We start from the raw sequence: 17,504 nt of genomic DNA, 5'->3' as shown, positions 1-17,504 counted from the left end.
GTAAACTTGGACTGCATGCTTAATGGGCAAACTTATCTGATTTGAATTATACGAAATAATAGGTTAGTTCTATTCAAGTCTCATCCCAGACCCACCCCCCTTTTCCAGCCCTAGGGGAGGGAGCGTTAAATAATGGTCTGTGTAAACTGATGCTCATGCAGTAAGAGTTTGGAGTAGTGCTGCTTGTACAAGTTAAAGCAGGCAGAGAAGAAAGAACAACCAAATAAAAAGCAGCTGCAGGGGGGGAAAAATAATAAAAGTGGACCTTCCTGAAATTAAGACATGTCTTTCCTGACGAGAGTTCTGACCACGAAATGCAAGCAGACACTTGAATCCGAGAGGACTTACTTCCAGCACGCGCTTTTTGTCAGCAGGTTTCACCAGGCGCCCGTGCCGTCGGGCAGTCAGTCCCTGGAGGTGCGGAGCGGCGCGGGGAACAAAGCGGCGCGGCCGGGGGAGCTGCTGGAGCCCTCGCCGCAGCTGGGCAGGGTGAAGAGTTTGCACGAAATGCCCGGACCCAACACCCTCTACAATCTCTACGAGTTCTTCTGGAAGGACGGCTTCGGCCGCATTCATGAGATCCAGGTACGACTCGGTCGGCTCTTTCGGGCTTTATTCACTCCGGATTACCGAACTTTTCCTTCTCTCCCCTCGCAAAATGTTGCCTAATCGCCGCGTTACCGCATCGCCGCGTTCCTGCTGTTACGAAAGAGCCGAGGCGAGGAGGTCCCCGTTCGGTTCCGCGTCCCTCAGCTCTGGACGTTTAGCACTTTTTGTTTCGGGTTCTGCGGGCATCGCCTTCGGCAGTTCCCCTTAGACGTGCGGGCGGCCGCTTCGCCGGCACACCCAGGCTTTCGACTCTTCCCCTTTTTTGGGGGGCTTTTAGCTGAGTGCCATAGGCTCTGAAAGGGAAAAGGAAGCACCTCTGGAGCACGGTTGCCGCAAAGACTCGCGCTTCCCCCGCTCGCTTGTTTTTGGCGGCGGAGCTGGGAAACGAGGCTTTTCCTGCAGCCTGGAGGCGAGGCCGTGCCGCGGCTGAGGTGCCTCAGCCCGCAGGGGCTTCTGCCCATCCTTCACCTCAGCCCGGCGTCACCCTGTTGTGCCCAGAGACCATTTTTCCTCCCCGCCCCTCGCTTCTACCCTGGCCTCTCCTTACGTAAATATACTTCGGCTCTACAGGTCCCCTGAGGGGGCGGTGGATGCGCCTGGCCCCCAGCAGCTGCGGAGGGGCCGCCCGCAGGGCCCTCCCCTCCGCGGGAGGCGGGCGGTTTGAAACCTTCCCCCGAAGGGGCCGTGGAGGGGGAACCAACGGTCGCGGTTCGCGCTGCCCAACCCCTGCCCGCGCCCCCTCCTCTGGCGGCCCCAGCGGCGCGCGCGGGCGGGGAGGCGGGAAGCGGGGCGTGATGGCGGCGGGAGCTGCCTGAGGGAGGGAGGCGCAGAGACACCGAGAGTCCCCTCGGGTCCTTCTCAGAGAGCGCGGCCGCTGTCACCTGGCGTGAGGGTGGGAGGGTAGGGGCGGAGAGGTGACCCCTTAGTTTGGCTCTTCGGTCTCACCCCTCGTGAGGGGGCAGCGTGGGCTGGGCGTGCGAGCCCCTTAGTCTAGCTTTGGAAACCAGCAGGAATAGAGCTTAAAGAACCTGGAAACCGGGAGCTTGAAAGGAGCTGGAAATAAAGGAGATCGGGGAACAAAAAGTCAAACGCGTTCCTTAGTTTTGACTGCAGCGTGCTTATCACTTGGATCTCTAAAAAGAAGTGTCAGTCTGCCCTGTGATCTGAGCTGTTGGTGAATTAATAGCTTAATTACTTAACAACAGTTATGTGCAGATTAAACTTAATTGTATTTGCGGAAGGTGTGTTTTTTTTTTTTTTTTTTTTTTTTTTTTTTTTTTTTTTGTTATACTGCGTTTCTTATTTCCACTGCTGCTGTGGTAGTGCCCAGTTTGTGAGGCACTCTCCATATGCCGTCACACCGAAAAAATACCTTGCATGTTGAATTCAAGATTTCACTGTTGAAAATACGAAAGCGGGAACATTCAAAAGCATCAAAGTATTGGAATGGATATAAAAATAGGTAAATAGTGTATGCTCTGAACCAGAAAACCTCTTCACTGAATGTTATTCACAGAGAAGAAAGCAGGAGGAAGGATGAGGAGGAGCTGTAAAGCGGTGCTGGTTTTTATTCTGCATGGAGCCTCAGAAATCACTTTGCAAATCACAGATGGCCTGTTTGCATACATGCTGCATGCAAGCAGGCATTAGCCGGCTTAATAACAGTCTGTTAAATTTAACAATACAGTGAACATCAGGAATGAATTAATTTGAAACCCTTTAGTAACCAGCAGAGCTACTTAAGCAGTATCCTTTGGTGTGCAGCAATGCTCATAGGCTATATGCAGGAGGGGTGGGGAAAGCTGGGCTTTTCACAAAGGAGGTTCTGTTCTCTGTAACATGATTCCAGTCAGTCCTGGCCAAAGCAATGCTTACAGCAATTATGATAAAGGGAATGTATTCCTAATTTGACAGGATCAGATCTTGTGTCTCATCAGTACTGTTTGAGTATAAAGGAAATAAAAGAGAGAGGAAAGGGTTTGGATGCTTACAGAATTTATGACATATGGAAGAATGTATGGTGTGAGAGTGAGTGGTATGTGAGTCATTAAACTGCAATATTTTTAAGGTCTGGAATGAGGGAAAGAAAACCTGTGTTGTGATAGAAAATATGGAAGAGAAATTCCAGGCATTTCTTTAAACATCAGGTTAATACTGAACACCGTTCTGCTGAAAGCAAGAGAAGGCCAAATACCTTGTTGATTTTTGTTTGAGGACTGATATTTCATTTATTTGGTTGAACGGCTTGATACTCAATTTGTTTTCTGTTCAAGTTCAATCTCCTATGTCACCCTCACAATCAGTGGAAAAAACAGACAGTTCTACTACAAAATTTGATGAGCTTGACATTCTGAGATTGGTATTTCCCCCCTGTATCCCCCTCACACCACTGCCTTTTCCTTGCACCATTTGTGCCACAACATGCCTACCTTAAAGACTCATGGTCTCAGTTCTCTCCATGCTCAGCTTCAATATCCCTTGAAATTCCTCTGGGGCAAGAGCTGCTTTGGGTTTTGGGAATGCTTGTTATTTATACGTTGGTCTGCATGTATGTTTGGTTAACAGGAGACCAAGCAGGAGTGGTCATGGTTGAGTTCCTACTGCAGCACTTCCTTTGTCAGAATGGCAAATGTGTGCGTCTAGTTTAAATCAAGATGCTGATCTTTGAAAATGGGAAGAATATATTTGTAGGAGATTTAACTGCTTGTTTAAACTTGACTGAAATTGGCCAATGTGTTTCAAAAGTAGTTAAGTGGAGACTGGCAGAGACCACAGTTGCACAACTCTTGTTTTGTTTGGAAAGGAGGCAAAAAGAACTACATTTTTATAGGCACTTGGTATCATATGGTAGAAAGTGATTCATGTGTCTTAAATTTACTTTTGGCAATTGAACATTTCATCTCTCTGAGCAATACTGATTAAAACATCTCATAAATTAGTCTTGGTCAAAACTGGACTTTCACTAACTTAAGTGTACTGAACTTGTTTGATTTATAACCAGCACAACTCTGCAAGCAGATGTCTTTACATTAGATGAAAGTAATGTGTCAAACTTCGGGCAGTTTAACTTATTTTGCTGCTTCAAACAGAAGTAAGATCCTTAAGATCTTAAACAGTCTTAAATTTAAGTCCCTGTATGGTTTCGACTGTTCCTTTGCAGACTTTTTTTTTCCCTAGAATGATGTTGAACCTCTGTTCCAAATGAGTTCCTGGGAGTTGTTTCATTTCACAACATTGGAATTAAATTTGTTGAACATAATCATTAAATTTCCTCAGACAGTGATGCATCACTTAATGTTTAATGGCCTGTTGCTCGCCTCCAGCTTGAATCATACAACTCATGAATCAACCACTAAACAAACTTCTCTGCTGGAATAATCCTTCAACGTTTTCTTCTTTTCTCAGAATTAATCTGTGTCATCAATTTGCTGCTCATGAATGTGTCCCAAAATGTTATTTTATTGGGCTGTTACATAGTTGCTATCCTAGTTTAGATGGAAGAAAGTATAAACGTTTCTTTGTAAACTGCTGCAGCATGTACATTAAAGGCATTAAAAGTGACTTATGGTATCTCTCTATTATACTTTCAAATTCGCATACTGCCTTGTTTTTTTTCTCTTTTTTTTTTTTTCCCCCAGATATTCTAATGTATTTGATCTGAAGATAAATGTGTTTTTAAATGCCCTATGTCCTTCCATCTTTTCGATAGTTTATTTCACCAATAATTTTGTGCCTTAGAGCTGAATGTTCAGGCAGTGTGACTGCTGTATTTTCCTTATGGATTTTTCCCAGTAATACTTCAATGCTTTCTTGTGATGTTTCAAACCATTCCATGACTAAAAAGCTAGAAGTCAAGTCCTAGGTGTGATAAGTTGACTCACTCTGTGACAAATTGTCAGCTTCCTTCTCAGTTTCCTTAGTAATATTTTACTTCTCTTTCTCTTTGTTGGTGACGTTGTAGCAAAAACACACTCAGGAATATGGAAAGATCTTCAAGTCTCACTTTGGTCCCCAGTTTGTTGTATCCATTGCAGATCGAGATATGGTTGCTCAAGTGCTCCGGTCAGAAGGTAGAGCACCACAGAGAGCTAACATGGAATCATGGCAGGAATACAGAGACTTAAGAGGAAGAGCTACAGGACTAATTTCAGCGTGAGTTCTGTTATGCCTTCATTTTCTAAGTTTTGTTGTAAAAATTGAATCGCTTTTCTGAAGGACTGTACAGGTCATCTGAGAATTCGGGCTTTCCTGTAGATATCCATATGGTTAGCCAGGGGAGGAGGGAATTAATTTTTAGTGACTTCTACATTATGCTGTAAAATTTCAGGAAGTTGATCGTGATGCATAGTTTGACAGTGGAATGAGCGACCTTATACAATAACATTTGTGGGTATTGGTTATCTGGACGCAGTATATAGGAGCAGGGCACACTGGCTTTGACATAGCACTGCACAAACATGCTTTTACTGCTTCAAATCCAAGCGACTGTATCCAGTTGGCAGCGTGTTGTGTGGATGCTGGTTTGGGTTCACTTTATTGTTTATCAAAGTTCTCTCTCGTTGTATTAAAGCACAGAAGTCGCTGCATTGTAAATCCATACTGAAGTGCATCCCTATGCAGATATATGTTTGTGTGCAGCTAGACTGTAGAAAAGATATCCATCTTTAAAGCTTTAATAAACTGACAGTGAATGTGTGGGTGTGTGGTTAGCTGCCACAGGGAGCAGCCCACAGTTGGCACTGAGATGGCTTGTTTATTTAGAGGGAAACTTTTCCTGAGCCACAGCCAGTCTATTTCTTACATGGTGACAAAAGGCAATATGGATTGCACTGCAGAGTCAAGCCAGCAGTTCCTTGATATTTTGTGTAAGAAGAGCTTAAACTGAGGCATTCAGAAAGTGTCTCCAAAGAGAGACTAAAGAGGTTCAATTTTGCTGCTGGCCAGTAAGTTTCTGTACCTTACAGCAGCATTTCTCAAGGTGAGCGAATTTCTTGGGAATACACTGCAATTCAAAGTAACTGTCACTAAAGAGAATTAGCTGTCTTTTGAAGGAGTTGAAAGACATCTTTGTAATCACTGTTTCCAGTCGCTCTGCTTATATCAAGCATGCAGATGTTACAATTCAAAATTCAAGAAGATTTCAATACATACCTCAGCTAAAGGAAAGCTTGCAAATGTACAGGAAGTATGAAGTAAAAATGTAGGCACAAAATACTGAGAATGTTATACCTCCGCTGTTTTCATTTCACTACTTGATTTTTCTTCTCAAAAACATAAATGATCATCATGACAGCTTTTACCGAGCTAGCGGTTGTTAAGAATAATTTTGTATAGATGTTATTAATGTTTTTTTTTTTCTAGAGAGGGGGAACAGTGGCTAAAAATGAGAAGTGTACTGAGGCAAAAAATTCTGAAACCCAAAGATGTGGCGATTTACTCCGGAGGAGTCAATGAAGTTATCACAGATTTAATTAAAAGAATCTACACCCTTAGAAGTCAAGAGGAGGATGGGGAAACTGTGACCAATGTTAATAATCTTTTCTTCAAGTACTCAATGGAAGGTAAGTTTTGGCTGAGTAACACCCACGAAGAAGAGTTAATGCAAAGCAACGTGGTTGCATTTAGCTATTTTTGTCATAAGTTACTGTTACCTTATTGTGATTAATGGAGACTGATATTTTGCATCCATATGCATCTCTCCCAGCTTAGGGAAATGGATATTGGTAGAATTGCTTTGTACAATCCAAAGAGATACTTTGTATTAAGTAACACTTACTGTGGAAACACTGATGTATAGGCAAAATGCATGGTGAAGGCCCCAGCTGCTTTCCAGTGTTCCTTGTTTCTATCTACATCTCAAGAACAGAAGTGTAAACCTTCTCTCAGTTTGAATTCTAAGATGTGTCAGTTTAATACACCACTGGCCAAATTACAGATGGGCAATCATGGCGTGATCTGTCTAAATTCTCTTCACTGTATATTGGGAGAAAAGGCACTGTTTTTCCCTGCCTACAACACCCCGAGTGTGAGATTGTTATGCTTGCCTTAGAATAACCTGGCACTTGCAAACAATAGAGAGATGATGTTGTGCTAGATTGAACTTCACCCTGAGCTAGTATGGGATTTTGTGTTTTCTTTCAGAGATCTAATGGTGAGATGGGTTTCACATATTCTTTTAACTGACTTCTTATGATCTGATCTCGTTATATGTTACACCTTTAAAAAACACAGGCACTCTGCAGACATGCAGCTGAAGAGCTTGAGTTTTGCAAAAACTTTCAAATAGCTCAAGATGCTGCATCAAATAGCTGTCTGTTTGGCAAAAATAATTGAAATCTGTTCTACATCAGTAATGTCTACAAAGGTATTCAACTGAGTTACAAATTTTGAGATTTTAAACTCTGAGCTTAAAGATTCACTTCAACTTGTAGGTTAAAGTTCCTCACGTTCTTTTAGCTTTTCATTTATTATGTGCCTGACACACATGGTTTATTTCTTATATCAACTGCATTTTTGACTTCACTCACTGTCAATTGTTCAGGGAACCCAATAAGTCAGATTTAAAAAAAAAAAAAAAAAAAAAAGACTATCTAAACAATAAAAGAATGCATATGAGCTGGCAGTTGTTGAAAGATGCCTGGGAGAAATAAAAGGCGTATCAAAATATCTCCAGAGGGAGGAAAGCTAAGGAAGGAAAAATATGTGAAAATAACCAGATTCAGCAATTATTTTTGTCAGAAAAGAAGAAATATGAAGGAAAAAAAAAAAAAAAAACAAAAACGTGTACAAAAAAAATACGAACAGAACAAAACCAAAAAAACCCCAACAAAAACAGAAGTAAATGGAAATTGCTGAAAATTTCTGTATCTCTCTGTATATTCTTGAGGATTCATGGGGTCTTTGGAGGGCAGAACAGGAGTTAAGCATGTTTATTGTATCTATTAATAATAAGAAAGATGGGGGTGAAAAAGACTTTGAATGGCAATCACTACAATACTGCAAAAATGCAAGTGAGAAAATCATAGTAAATTGTGAACAGCAGTTAGTCCTGTCATTTGCACTGCTGTCTGACAGCTGCTGTTTTTCAGGGCCAAGTGGAATATATTTATATGGTGTGCAGTGAAATCACTGTAGTGCAGTATGTGCTCGTTATCTGTTCATGTGTACTAATTATCCATTTACTACTAGCTTATCAGGATCACGAAAGGCACTACTAGAAATTCCTGCATTATCACCAGTTACCAGAAATATTTTTGGACTTATATCTCCCTATGTGCTCAGAGGAGAGACTATCAGGCTTAGAATTTGTGGTACAGTGGGAAAAACAGCAAACATGCTGGAGGGCTGCTCTGCTTCTTTTGTGATTCCTGAATATCTTCTCATGCTAAATGTTATTGCAGAAAGACATGGCTACTGTGTCAATATCTAGCTAGGATTTTTTTTTTTTTAAGTATTTTAATATTTTATTCACTTACAGCTGCAGTGAGAATAACTATGAGTATTTGAAGGCAGTTCCATTGTGTTAGAATTCAAATTCCTCAGCTTATTAATGTGTGTATATGCAAGTGAATAGCAAATTCTTTGATCTCATATGTGCAGGTGTGGCTACTATTCTGTATGAATGCAGGTTGGGCTGCCTGGAAAACAACGTCCCACAGCAGACCGTTGAATATATCGAGGCTCTGGAGTTGATGTTCAGTATGTTTAAGACCACAATGTATGCAGGTGCCATTCCCAGGTGGCTTCGTCCGTTTATTCCAAAACCCTGGAGAGAGTTCTGCAGATCCTGGGATGGACTCTTCAAATTTAGTAAGATTTAATAGTAGAAAAATTTTCACTGTATTTCTGCAGGTGCTTTGTGTGTTTGAACAGGACTTCATAAATTTCTCTTCTGCAGTTTAAAGGAGGCAGAAGAAATGCTGTGATAATACAACAAAACTCCATCTGAAATACTAAATAATTATTAGAGTAATACCTATGGAGAAATTGAACAAAATGTTTAGGCTGTATATCAAGAAATTTCTGATATTAGTTGGATCTGCATAGAATGTGAGAGTAAGCTTTGTATTGAACAATTTTTCGAGAAAATGTATTGTTTAAAAAGAATTAATGTTTCTAGTGTGCTTTAAATATACCCCATGTTACCATGTTTTTTTTCTTTTGTCTTCATCTGTTCCAGTACTCTGTCTTCACTCAAGGTCTGAGTTCTCTGCAAATGTTTTACCTTAAGCCACTCAAATTTTGATGAAGATAATTACTTTTGTTGACTTCAGCAAGATTTCATTCAGGCACTCTGAATGATGGCCACTAAAGCTGACTAGAAATTAAAAAAAGTGAATTCATTGTGAAGTGTGTGTATATACATGTATATAAGCACAGAAGCTGGCATAGAAATATACCGCTGTACTGCAGTATGTTTTTTGTAAATAAAACATTCTTTGCAGCTTGGTTCATAAAGTTGCAGTCATCTGAATTAAGAAAAGAGGAGTTATCCCTGTAGCATACTGTCTTATTCTGCAGCACTTAAAACCCCTGAGCCCTCTTTCTGTCTCTAATGTTAGGAAGCTGCATGCATCTTTGTATTTGTTTTATTAACAGTATTTGCCTTGGTATGTCTGTGTAGATTACCTTGAGAGCAGATTCTTGGGTTTCTTCATTTTTGATCTGCTTGCATGTACTGAGCAGTACTACAGTAAGCATCAGGGAATCTTTTTAATGCATAGGTGCGTTTTCTGTAAAAGAGTTGTTCCCTTTTGTTGGTTAAAACCAACATCAGATTTTAGCTTTATCCCTAGAGCAGAGATGAATCTGCTCTTGAGGAATTTGTTCCATGCAAAATTTGTTATGCAGCTTCTTCCTTTAAGTTCTTTGTGAAAGAGGAATTGAACAGTAAAACTCACTGTGATGTGTGCGTTTGTGTGGTTTTGTAAGGGAGTAAGTTGGTTCATGTCCTTTTGTAAGCTCATGCTGTGAGACATTAACTTCCAGAGGAGTTTTCTCCTTTGAAGCACTTGTTTCACTGAAGATGCTGTTTGTAGCCAAGTATGTATGGGAATATGGGTAAAATAATTCAGGAGTTACCATTCACTGAAGTTTTTCAGTTTTTGTTATCGCTTGATGCCCCTCATCTTTGTCTTCATTGTGATTCAGTTCTGTAGTTTTGACCTCCAAGTTGCTGCTAACATTGTGAAACAGCTGCTGTATGTTGAGCTGCAGCATCATTCTGCAGTTTGCCATTTCTTGCAGTCATCAGAAAACAAGCCACTTCAGTGGGCATAGAACTCAACCTTGAGGTTCCTCTGCCCCCAGTCAGAATCTGCATCTTGTGTCCTTTCCCCATGCTAAGTGTTCTCATGCTGTGAGCTAGGTTGTTTCTGCCAGTTCAGGCTTTCCTCACTGTGAGTCCCCAAGGAGACCTGCACCACTAACTGCTCTTTTATCTTTGCACCTAGAAAATAGATAAAAACATTTTATCTGTTTGGGGCTACATAGCAGAAGAAAGAACTGTCTTTACTGAACCGAAACAAAAGAGAAATAAAAACAGAAGCTTAACAATTTTTTTTGAATCCCAAAGGTCAAATTCATGTTGACAACAAACTGAAGTCTATTCAGTCTCAACTGGATCAAGGAGAAGAAGTGAATGGTGGGCTACTTACCTACCTCCTCGTGAGTAAGGAGCTTACTTTGGAGGAGATCTATGCCAATATGACTGAAATGCTTCTGGCAGGAGTGGACACAGTAAGCTTGCTATCACTTTTCTTGTGCACACTGTACCTTTCACATCTTCCTTTAGGAGTATGAGGGTGGGGTGGGAAGGTACACTGTTTTTAAGGGCATTATTTCTGGTACGTTTATATCATTATATCTTTCATATGACAGAAAAGTAACAAAGTCAATGAAGTTCTTTTCTAGCTGCAGTTTACAGGATCCCACCAGTTCCACAGTTTGTTAGATGGACAAAATGGCACTTGTCTTCACATTCACTTCAAATTTTATACGTTTTCTTTCTGTGCTTTGGATCTCAGACTGGTGTCTGTGCTTTTTTAAGTAGACCACAGTACAGAGACTGACACAAGTTAGTGTGAATAATTGATCAGTAAACTCACATGTAGGATTTGGTAAAGGATTTTTCATGTACGAGTTGCAGCCAACTGGTACACTCATTTTGGATCAAACACCTCGTTTCTGCTGAAATCCATAAGGCCAGCACTGATGTAGGAAGGTGTGAATTCACTTTTTCTCTTTTTTTGTACTGGTAAGTTTCAATCAGACTGAGACAAAGAGCTCTGCAGATGGGAGTCAGTGTTACTGAGGCTGGAGTACAAGGTATGTTACATTAATAAAAAAAACACTTGGGTGGGCTAAGCTAGACTGAGTGGTGCATTTGTCCTCTTGAGTATTTGAAGAAACTTTAAAGTCATGTATGTGTATTCCCTTTCTCTCTGCCCTGTTATGGGGAATCAATGTATTAGCTTCAGCATGACAATGAGAATATAAAGGTAAAAGTTTACTGTACTGTATATATAATGCATGTGGTGTTTTATGGAATATCAATGAACAATGTTACTGTAAAATACTGTAAACACATTAAAAAGAAAGAATTTAATAAGGTACTATATTGGATTGTGCTTAATAGCCATAAGGTAAAAAAGATTAAGTAGAAATGTAACTTTTAAAACTTTTTTAAAGAAAAAGCTTTATAATTGGATGCAGATTTTTTTGGTTTAAGAAAGTTTATGAGGTTTCTAAGGAAAACAAAACAAAACAAAAAAACCAACCCAATAGTAATACGTTTGAGTTCCAAAATAAAGAGCGTATGTAATGCTTATTTATATGTTGAAGACTGATCTGTTGGTTAGATATCCCAAGGATTTATGAGTTTAAAGAGCTTTCTGATGTCTGGCTCTTCAGTAAAACACAGTTACTTATTCATTTTCTGGTCTTTCAGATTCTTAATTTTCCATTTCTAGTGTGTAAGAAAGTTTTCATTACATTAAAAGGACAGCATTCAAATACATGCCAGTGAGAGTTTCTGTTCCTGTTGAACCCAGTTTTCTCAGCTGGCAACAATTATTCTGTGAGAGGACAATGCTTGTGATTTCCTCATTTCTTAGTACAAGGGAACTTTTTTTTCCAATGTTCTGCTGTCATTTCAGTGCTCCTTTTGTCATAGAAACTGGAGGGTTAGAAGATTATAAAAGCTTTCAACAAAATCGTAAGGCAGCTTTTGGCTGCAGGGCATTTTGGCTGTCCCTAGAATTTTTAAGTGGTTATGAAGAAGCTGGGAACCTGGGAAGAGACTTTTTACATCACAGGAAGTTTTGCATGCAGTTGGCAGAATTGCCAGCTGCTCTGAGCTCTTACAAGAATAGGATAGGGTTGTATTTTAGCAAGGGGTGATCAAGTCGCTCAGTATTACAAGGAGAAGAAAGTTTCTGAGAATTTCTTTTAGTGTTATATCCCAGTTCAAACTTTGGACATTAAAGGTTCCCTTTATAATGAATGTGCGTTCTGAATTTCTCTTAAATGCAAGCCCAAAATAAAACATTTCCAGAACTTCAGGTGGGAATTTTCAAGATGTAGAAGACACTTCTTGTGGTATGGCATTGTTTACTGTGGTAATAGCAGTTGTGTTTTCTGGATGGTGTGAACAGACTATTCTGTGCTTAAAATTGGTCGGTAGTGTTTTGAGCAGTATTCTCTTAGCCTGTTTCCCATTAAATTTGTAGTTAGGTGGAAAGGTGGAACACTGAAAACACTGAAAAAAAAATTGATCTGTTGCTGTTCAGAGTGTGCTGATGTTTCAATATTGTTTATGTAGTTTTGTTTGCATTTGTTTTTTCTGTTGATATTTAACACTTTACTAGGAAAATATCAGCATGGATTGTTTTGATATGCAGAGGATTTTTAGGTGCAAAAAGACTGATGGTGGGGGTGGTGAAGCCTGACAACATCCCATGGAATCCAGATGTTAGTCATTGCCAGTCTGTTTTATAACTGCAAACACACACGCACACACAAAAAAACCACACAGCTGAAAATTCATTGCTTTTTTTGACTTGAAGCTTTAATCTACTCCTGTTGGATTTGATGGTAGTGATTTCTTTCTTAGACTTCTTTTACTTTGTCCTGGGCAATATATATGTTGGCAAAGCACCCTGAAGTTCAACAACGTGTTTATGAGGAAATCATCGATAAGCTGGGGAAAGACCAAGCTCCTGTTGCTCGTGATGTTCCCAAATTGCCTTTGATTAGAGCTGTGCTGAAGGAGACTCTGAGGTAAGGGTTTTATCAACTGTTGATTAAGAAAAGTAATTTCATGTGGCTGTAAGGAATTTTGAGTCTGTGTTAATATTTATGTTAGTATTTACTGCTGTTTTCTCCTTCTGCTTTTACTTACTGTGGCAGTATTGTGTCCAAGGATACCCAAGCAATGAGATAAGATAGTTTGCATAGTTGTTAAATACCTTTCCAGTATAGTAAAAGTAGTATTGAATATTTAGGACATGTCTGTTAAGATAATTGAAAACTTGAGATTTGCATTTAATTATTCTGTATGTAGGACTGTAGCAACCTACTCCCCTCAACCCCCTGCACTACGAAGTGGTACTTTGTAGTGCCACTACAGCCAATTTAAGCTTCTTGTCTTAAATTGAAGGCATGTGACACAACTGTTTGGTTTTTTTTTTTTTTTTTTACATTTATACCAAATGTTCATAGCAAGGTGAGAGAAGTAAGAGGATTTTGCACAATGCATCAACGAGCATTTTCCAGCAATCTGTATTGTAAAAAATATCTGCAGCTTGAACAACTGCTTGTGTATGTGCACATATGTGTAGCAATCATATAGGGCAAACAGCTCAACTTCTAGTTACTTGTAAATAACTTCTCTTTGGTATTAATGATATTCTCACAAATGCTTCAGGATCTTTTTATCTCCAAGGTTATCAGTACGTTTAAAAAAACCCAAAAAACTCTTTGTCCTCTGAATTGTATATTGTATTGGAAACCGAATGCTTGAGGTTGTATTAATTACTGCTCTTGAAAGACTTTTAAATATTTGTCTCTAGGTTATATCCTGTATTGCCAGGAAATGGAAGAGTGACCCAGAAAGACTTGATTGTTGGAGGATACTTAATACCTAAAGGGGTAGGTATTGTTCTGTAGGTTCTGTTGCAGTTTTCTGGAGAGAACTCCAGTGGTGCACTGGAACGGGTTGCCCAGAGAGGTTGTGAATGTCCCATCCCTGGATGTAGCTCTGGAGGATGTAGCATCTAGAGGTTTGTGACCCTGCACACATAGCAGACAGGTTGAAACTCAGTGATCTTTGAGGTCCTTACCAACCCAGGTCATTCTGTGATTCTTAGTTTAATTTCTGTATATGAGATGTGATCTGTTACAGTTACTTGCACTTCATTAATTTAAAATCACCAACCTAGAGCATTAAGGATAAAATACTAGTATAATGCTTGTGTATCTGACAAAAAGGTGACTTTATAATTGACCTGTTGCCATTGTTTTTTCAGACTTGGTTCCTCACCCACTTATCGTTTAACTTTTAACTTTTCTTGATAGTCTGCGGGTAGAGAGTTGATAATGCCTCTTTGAAATGTTAGGATTTAATTTAAAAGAACAAGCGTTTCATTATTTTTGTTAGTTTTCTAGTACTTTGCCCATGTATTTCCGTTGTTGAAAGATCTGAATTTACTTACTTACAAATGTTTTCTTTTTTAATGCGCATTGGAGTTGGTTATATACAAATAACATTTCCTTCTTTAGACGCAGCTGGCACTCTGTCATTATACTACTTCATACAGTGAAGAGAATTTTCCAATGGCCAATGAGTTCCGGCCCGAGCGCTGGCTGAGGAAAGATAATTTGGACAGGGTTGACAATTTTGGTTCCATCCCCTTTGGTTATGGCATTCGAAGTTGTATTGGGAAAAGAGTTGCGGAACTGGAAATTCATCTTGCACTGATTCAGGTTAGAAATGTGGGACCGCATTACAGGAAGAAAAATATATTGCTATGGTTCTTTTTTTTTTCTATGCACCATTTCTCAATATGTTATTGTGCACAAAAGTATTGTGTTGGAGTGTTGTCAAACACTCATCCTTCAAAAGAGATTGCAAATGATAATGCTTGAAGTGTAGCATACTAGTTAAACTGCACTGCAGATGAAAAATTCTTTGTAGTGAACCGAAGTGAAAATAAATGTAAGATTATTCAGGAAATGTATGGGTTTAGCACAGAAGGTTTTCTTATTTTAAGCAAAATGAAAAATTTCCCTAATGTATATTAGGATAGTTACCTGCTCAGCTGCAGTACTTTGCAATACACTCAATACTTAAGAGCTGAAACATTTTTTATATCCTTTTTCTGAACATTGTGTTATTACAGTGAAATTAAATTACTGAGTTCTCTGTATTCCATGTTTTCTGTCCTTTCTCCTTCCTTCTTCTAACTGTACCATCATTTTATATACAGGTTAACATAATGCAAAGTACATTTGAATATTTGTAGCTTTTCTAACAGCTGCTGCACTTCTCTTGTCATTTACCTTTAACTCAAATATTGAGACAAATTGTGCATCATAACACGAGGATTTAGAAGCTATCTGGAGATACTTAGCCATAACGGTAGTTAGACGTGACATCTATTCAAAGCACAACTTGATTAAATTTGCCTTTAAAATTTCCTCAGGTAAATATCTAGAGCAAGCTCAATAAAAAATAGCATCTATCTTTTGGAACTCAGAGTGAAATAAGTCTCGGGACTGAATAAAGAAAAACACAGTTGCAGCTTTTTGAACAAGAGGATCAAGGAAGTTGTAAAGATCTTTGTTTTGTTTTCTGGAAAGAAAGCAGAACAAAATGCCACACGATCTATTTACAAGCACAGAAATACTGAAGATGTTCAAAAATAGAAACACGTGAAGCATGAAGGTGACAAATGAGAATTTCTTAGATAGTTCTCAATTCTTTTCTTGATTTGGTTATTAATCTAGTGCCGTGGATATAGAGAAAGTCATATTTTCTAACATCAGAAAATATTTCTTACATGTCCTATGTATTGTTTTTGCAAGTAAATTAATAGTTTTTTTTTCCCCAGATGGACGTACCTATAAAATACATGCAGAGCTGGTTGAAAAAAAAATAGCTGGAGGCAGTAGTTGTCCAAAAAAAAAAAAAAAAAAAAAGCTGTTAAACTGAGAAAATGCTGTATTCAAATTCTGTAAGAGACTGTCTTGCATTTAGTTTAGGTTGGTATTTTCATTAACAGTGTAAAATATGAGTTAAAAAGATGACTCTGCATTGCATTTTAAAGACAGTACAGTCAAATTGGAAGAAGGGGAGGATAGTAAGAATGAAAGGCCTGAAAAACAGGAAAATTCAACTTGTTATCTACAGTTAAAATGTACTTCATATATATGAAAGTAATGCATTGTTTCATGTTCTTATTGTGAGAGGGCTGAGAGAAGATAGCTTGATTTCTAGGAGAAGAGGCTGAGAATGCTACAGTATTTCCTTTGTAATAGTTGAAATATATATATGTACCAGAAGTATTGCACGTTCAACTCCAAAGTAAGGTGGGCTAAATGTCTTGAAGTTTGTTTTAGCCCACTATTTCTGTGATTTTTGTTTCAAAAAAAGAGATGAGTTTTTGGTTCTCTCACTTTCATTAAGTGTATGGGAACAAAAGTTGTAATGCACAGAGAGCCTGTGTGGTTGAATTGTACTGGTTCTACTCGGGAGAGATTTTTGTATCCTACTTCTTGATGATTATTATTATGATTATGGTGCACCAGATTGTCCCTGACTCAGGTTTTGTTTTTTGTTCATGTGTTTTATAGTTGCATATACTGATTTATGGTAAAATAAAAAAATCATGAGAGGAAGGCTCACAAGATTTGAAAGATACTTCAGTTTCTTTGAAAGCTCGGATGATTTAACCTAATCTTGTTGAAATTCTCCAGAAAGAGTTGATCTCAGTTTTTTTTTTTTTTTTTTTATTTCATTTTAATTTTTTTGAGAGTCTTCTTTAATCAGACGATGAAGATTTTAAGCTATTATCTTTGCACCATTTGTTTCTCTTGTGTAAGGATCACAGTACTCATGCTGTGTAGGAGAGGAAGATGAAACTGACAGCTGAGATACTGCTTGTGACAGTCTCTTACATTTTCTTTTCCCAAGTTTTCATCTATTCTTCATCTGTGATTTTGCAGGTTTTCTAATATTTGCCTTATTTGTCTTTACAGTTGCTTCAGAATTTTGAGATTAAAATTTCTCCCAAAACTGAACCAGTTCACGCGAAAACCCATGGACTTCTGACTCCTGGAGGCTCCATCAATGTGAGATTTTCTGACAGAAAGTGAGACTGAGATATTTTGGAAATACTTGTGTGACTTTCAGGGGAACAGGCTTGCATCTAATGGACGTTTGATCGTAACATGTTTTCTGGTTTGTAGTTTCTTTACAATATGACCAAGTATTATGTTCTGCCTTGTACCTAGCAGCACATAACAAAAGTTACCTCTCTTGTAATTGAAAATTACGCGTTTGAAAATACATGCTAAACAGTTCCTTCTTGCACTGGCATTCTCCTACTTGTATTTCAAATTGTAGCAGCACGTGCATTGGAAAAAGAAAAAAAAAAAAAAAAAGTAAAACTCAAGACATGTTTTTGTCATTCAGTGATTTTATTACACTATTTTATAGTAAAAGTCAGTTATTCTTGTGAGTTATTAGAGAGCAAAAGAATTGTTATGTGGTATTAGCTGCATTTAGGAGTTTGTGTCTTTGTTTTTTGTCCTCCAAGTGTGTTCTTTAAAAATTTCTGCATAACGTTAAAAATGAGGTGATTTTCTCTTGTCTGTAAAAACATTTACATTACATG

The 17,504-nt window shown here is 38.7% G+C and overlaps 1 protein-coding gene across 1 annotated transcript; it reads left to right on the top strand.

The window, feature by feature from the left end:
- The first annotated feature begins 282 nt into the window (after nucleotides 1–282).
- LOC122183726 (cytochrome P450 27C1) lies at nucleotides 283–17,166 on the top strand. Its single transcript, XM_042877982.1, has 9 exons — nucleotides 283–585; nucleotides 4,571–4,761; nucleotides 5,971–6,170; nucleotides 8,209–8,418; nucleotides 10,184–10,347; nucleotides 12,722–12,888; nucleotides 13,680–13,758; nucleotides 14,389–14,592; nucleotides 16,867–17,166. The coding sequence occupies exons 1-9, from the start codon at nucleotides 283–285 to the stop codon at nucleotides 16,981–16,983; spliced, it is 1,635 nt and encodes a 544-aa protein (XP_042733916.1). The 3' UTR covers nucleotides 16,984–17,166.
- The last annotated feature ends 338 nt before the right edge of the window (nucleotides 17,167–17,504 follow it).

Source organism: Lagopus leucura, unplaced genomic scaffold (genome assembly GCF_019238085.1).
Source record: "Lagopus leucura isolate 7727_CA_CO unplaced genomic scaffold, USGS_WTPT01 Super-Scaffold_100019, whole genome shotgun sequence".
Taxonomy (NCBI): Eukaryota; Metazoa; Chordata; class Aves; order Galliformes; family Phasianidae; genus Lagopus; species Lagopus leucura.
This window is presented reverse-complemented; position numbering and strand designations above follow the sequence as displayed.

What these genes read in the sequence shown, in the direction of transcription:
- LOC122183726 (XM_042877982.1), top strand. Translation starts at nt 283, where the DNA reads ATGTCTTTCCTGACGAGAGTTCTGACCACGAAATGCAAGCAGACACTT. An exon ending in GTGCTGAAGGAGACTCTGAG is followed by an intron (nt 12,889 to 13,679) that starts GTAAGGGTTTTA and finishes ATTTGTCTCTAG; the next exon opens with GTTATATCCTGTATTGCCAG. An exon ending in GATACTTAATACCTAAAGGG is followed by an intron (nt 13,759 to 14,388) that starts GTAGGTATTGTT and finishes TTCCTTCTTTAG; the next exon opens with ACGCAGCTGGCACTCTGTCA.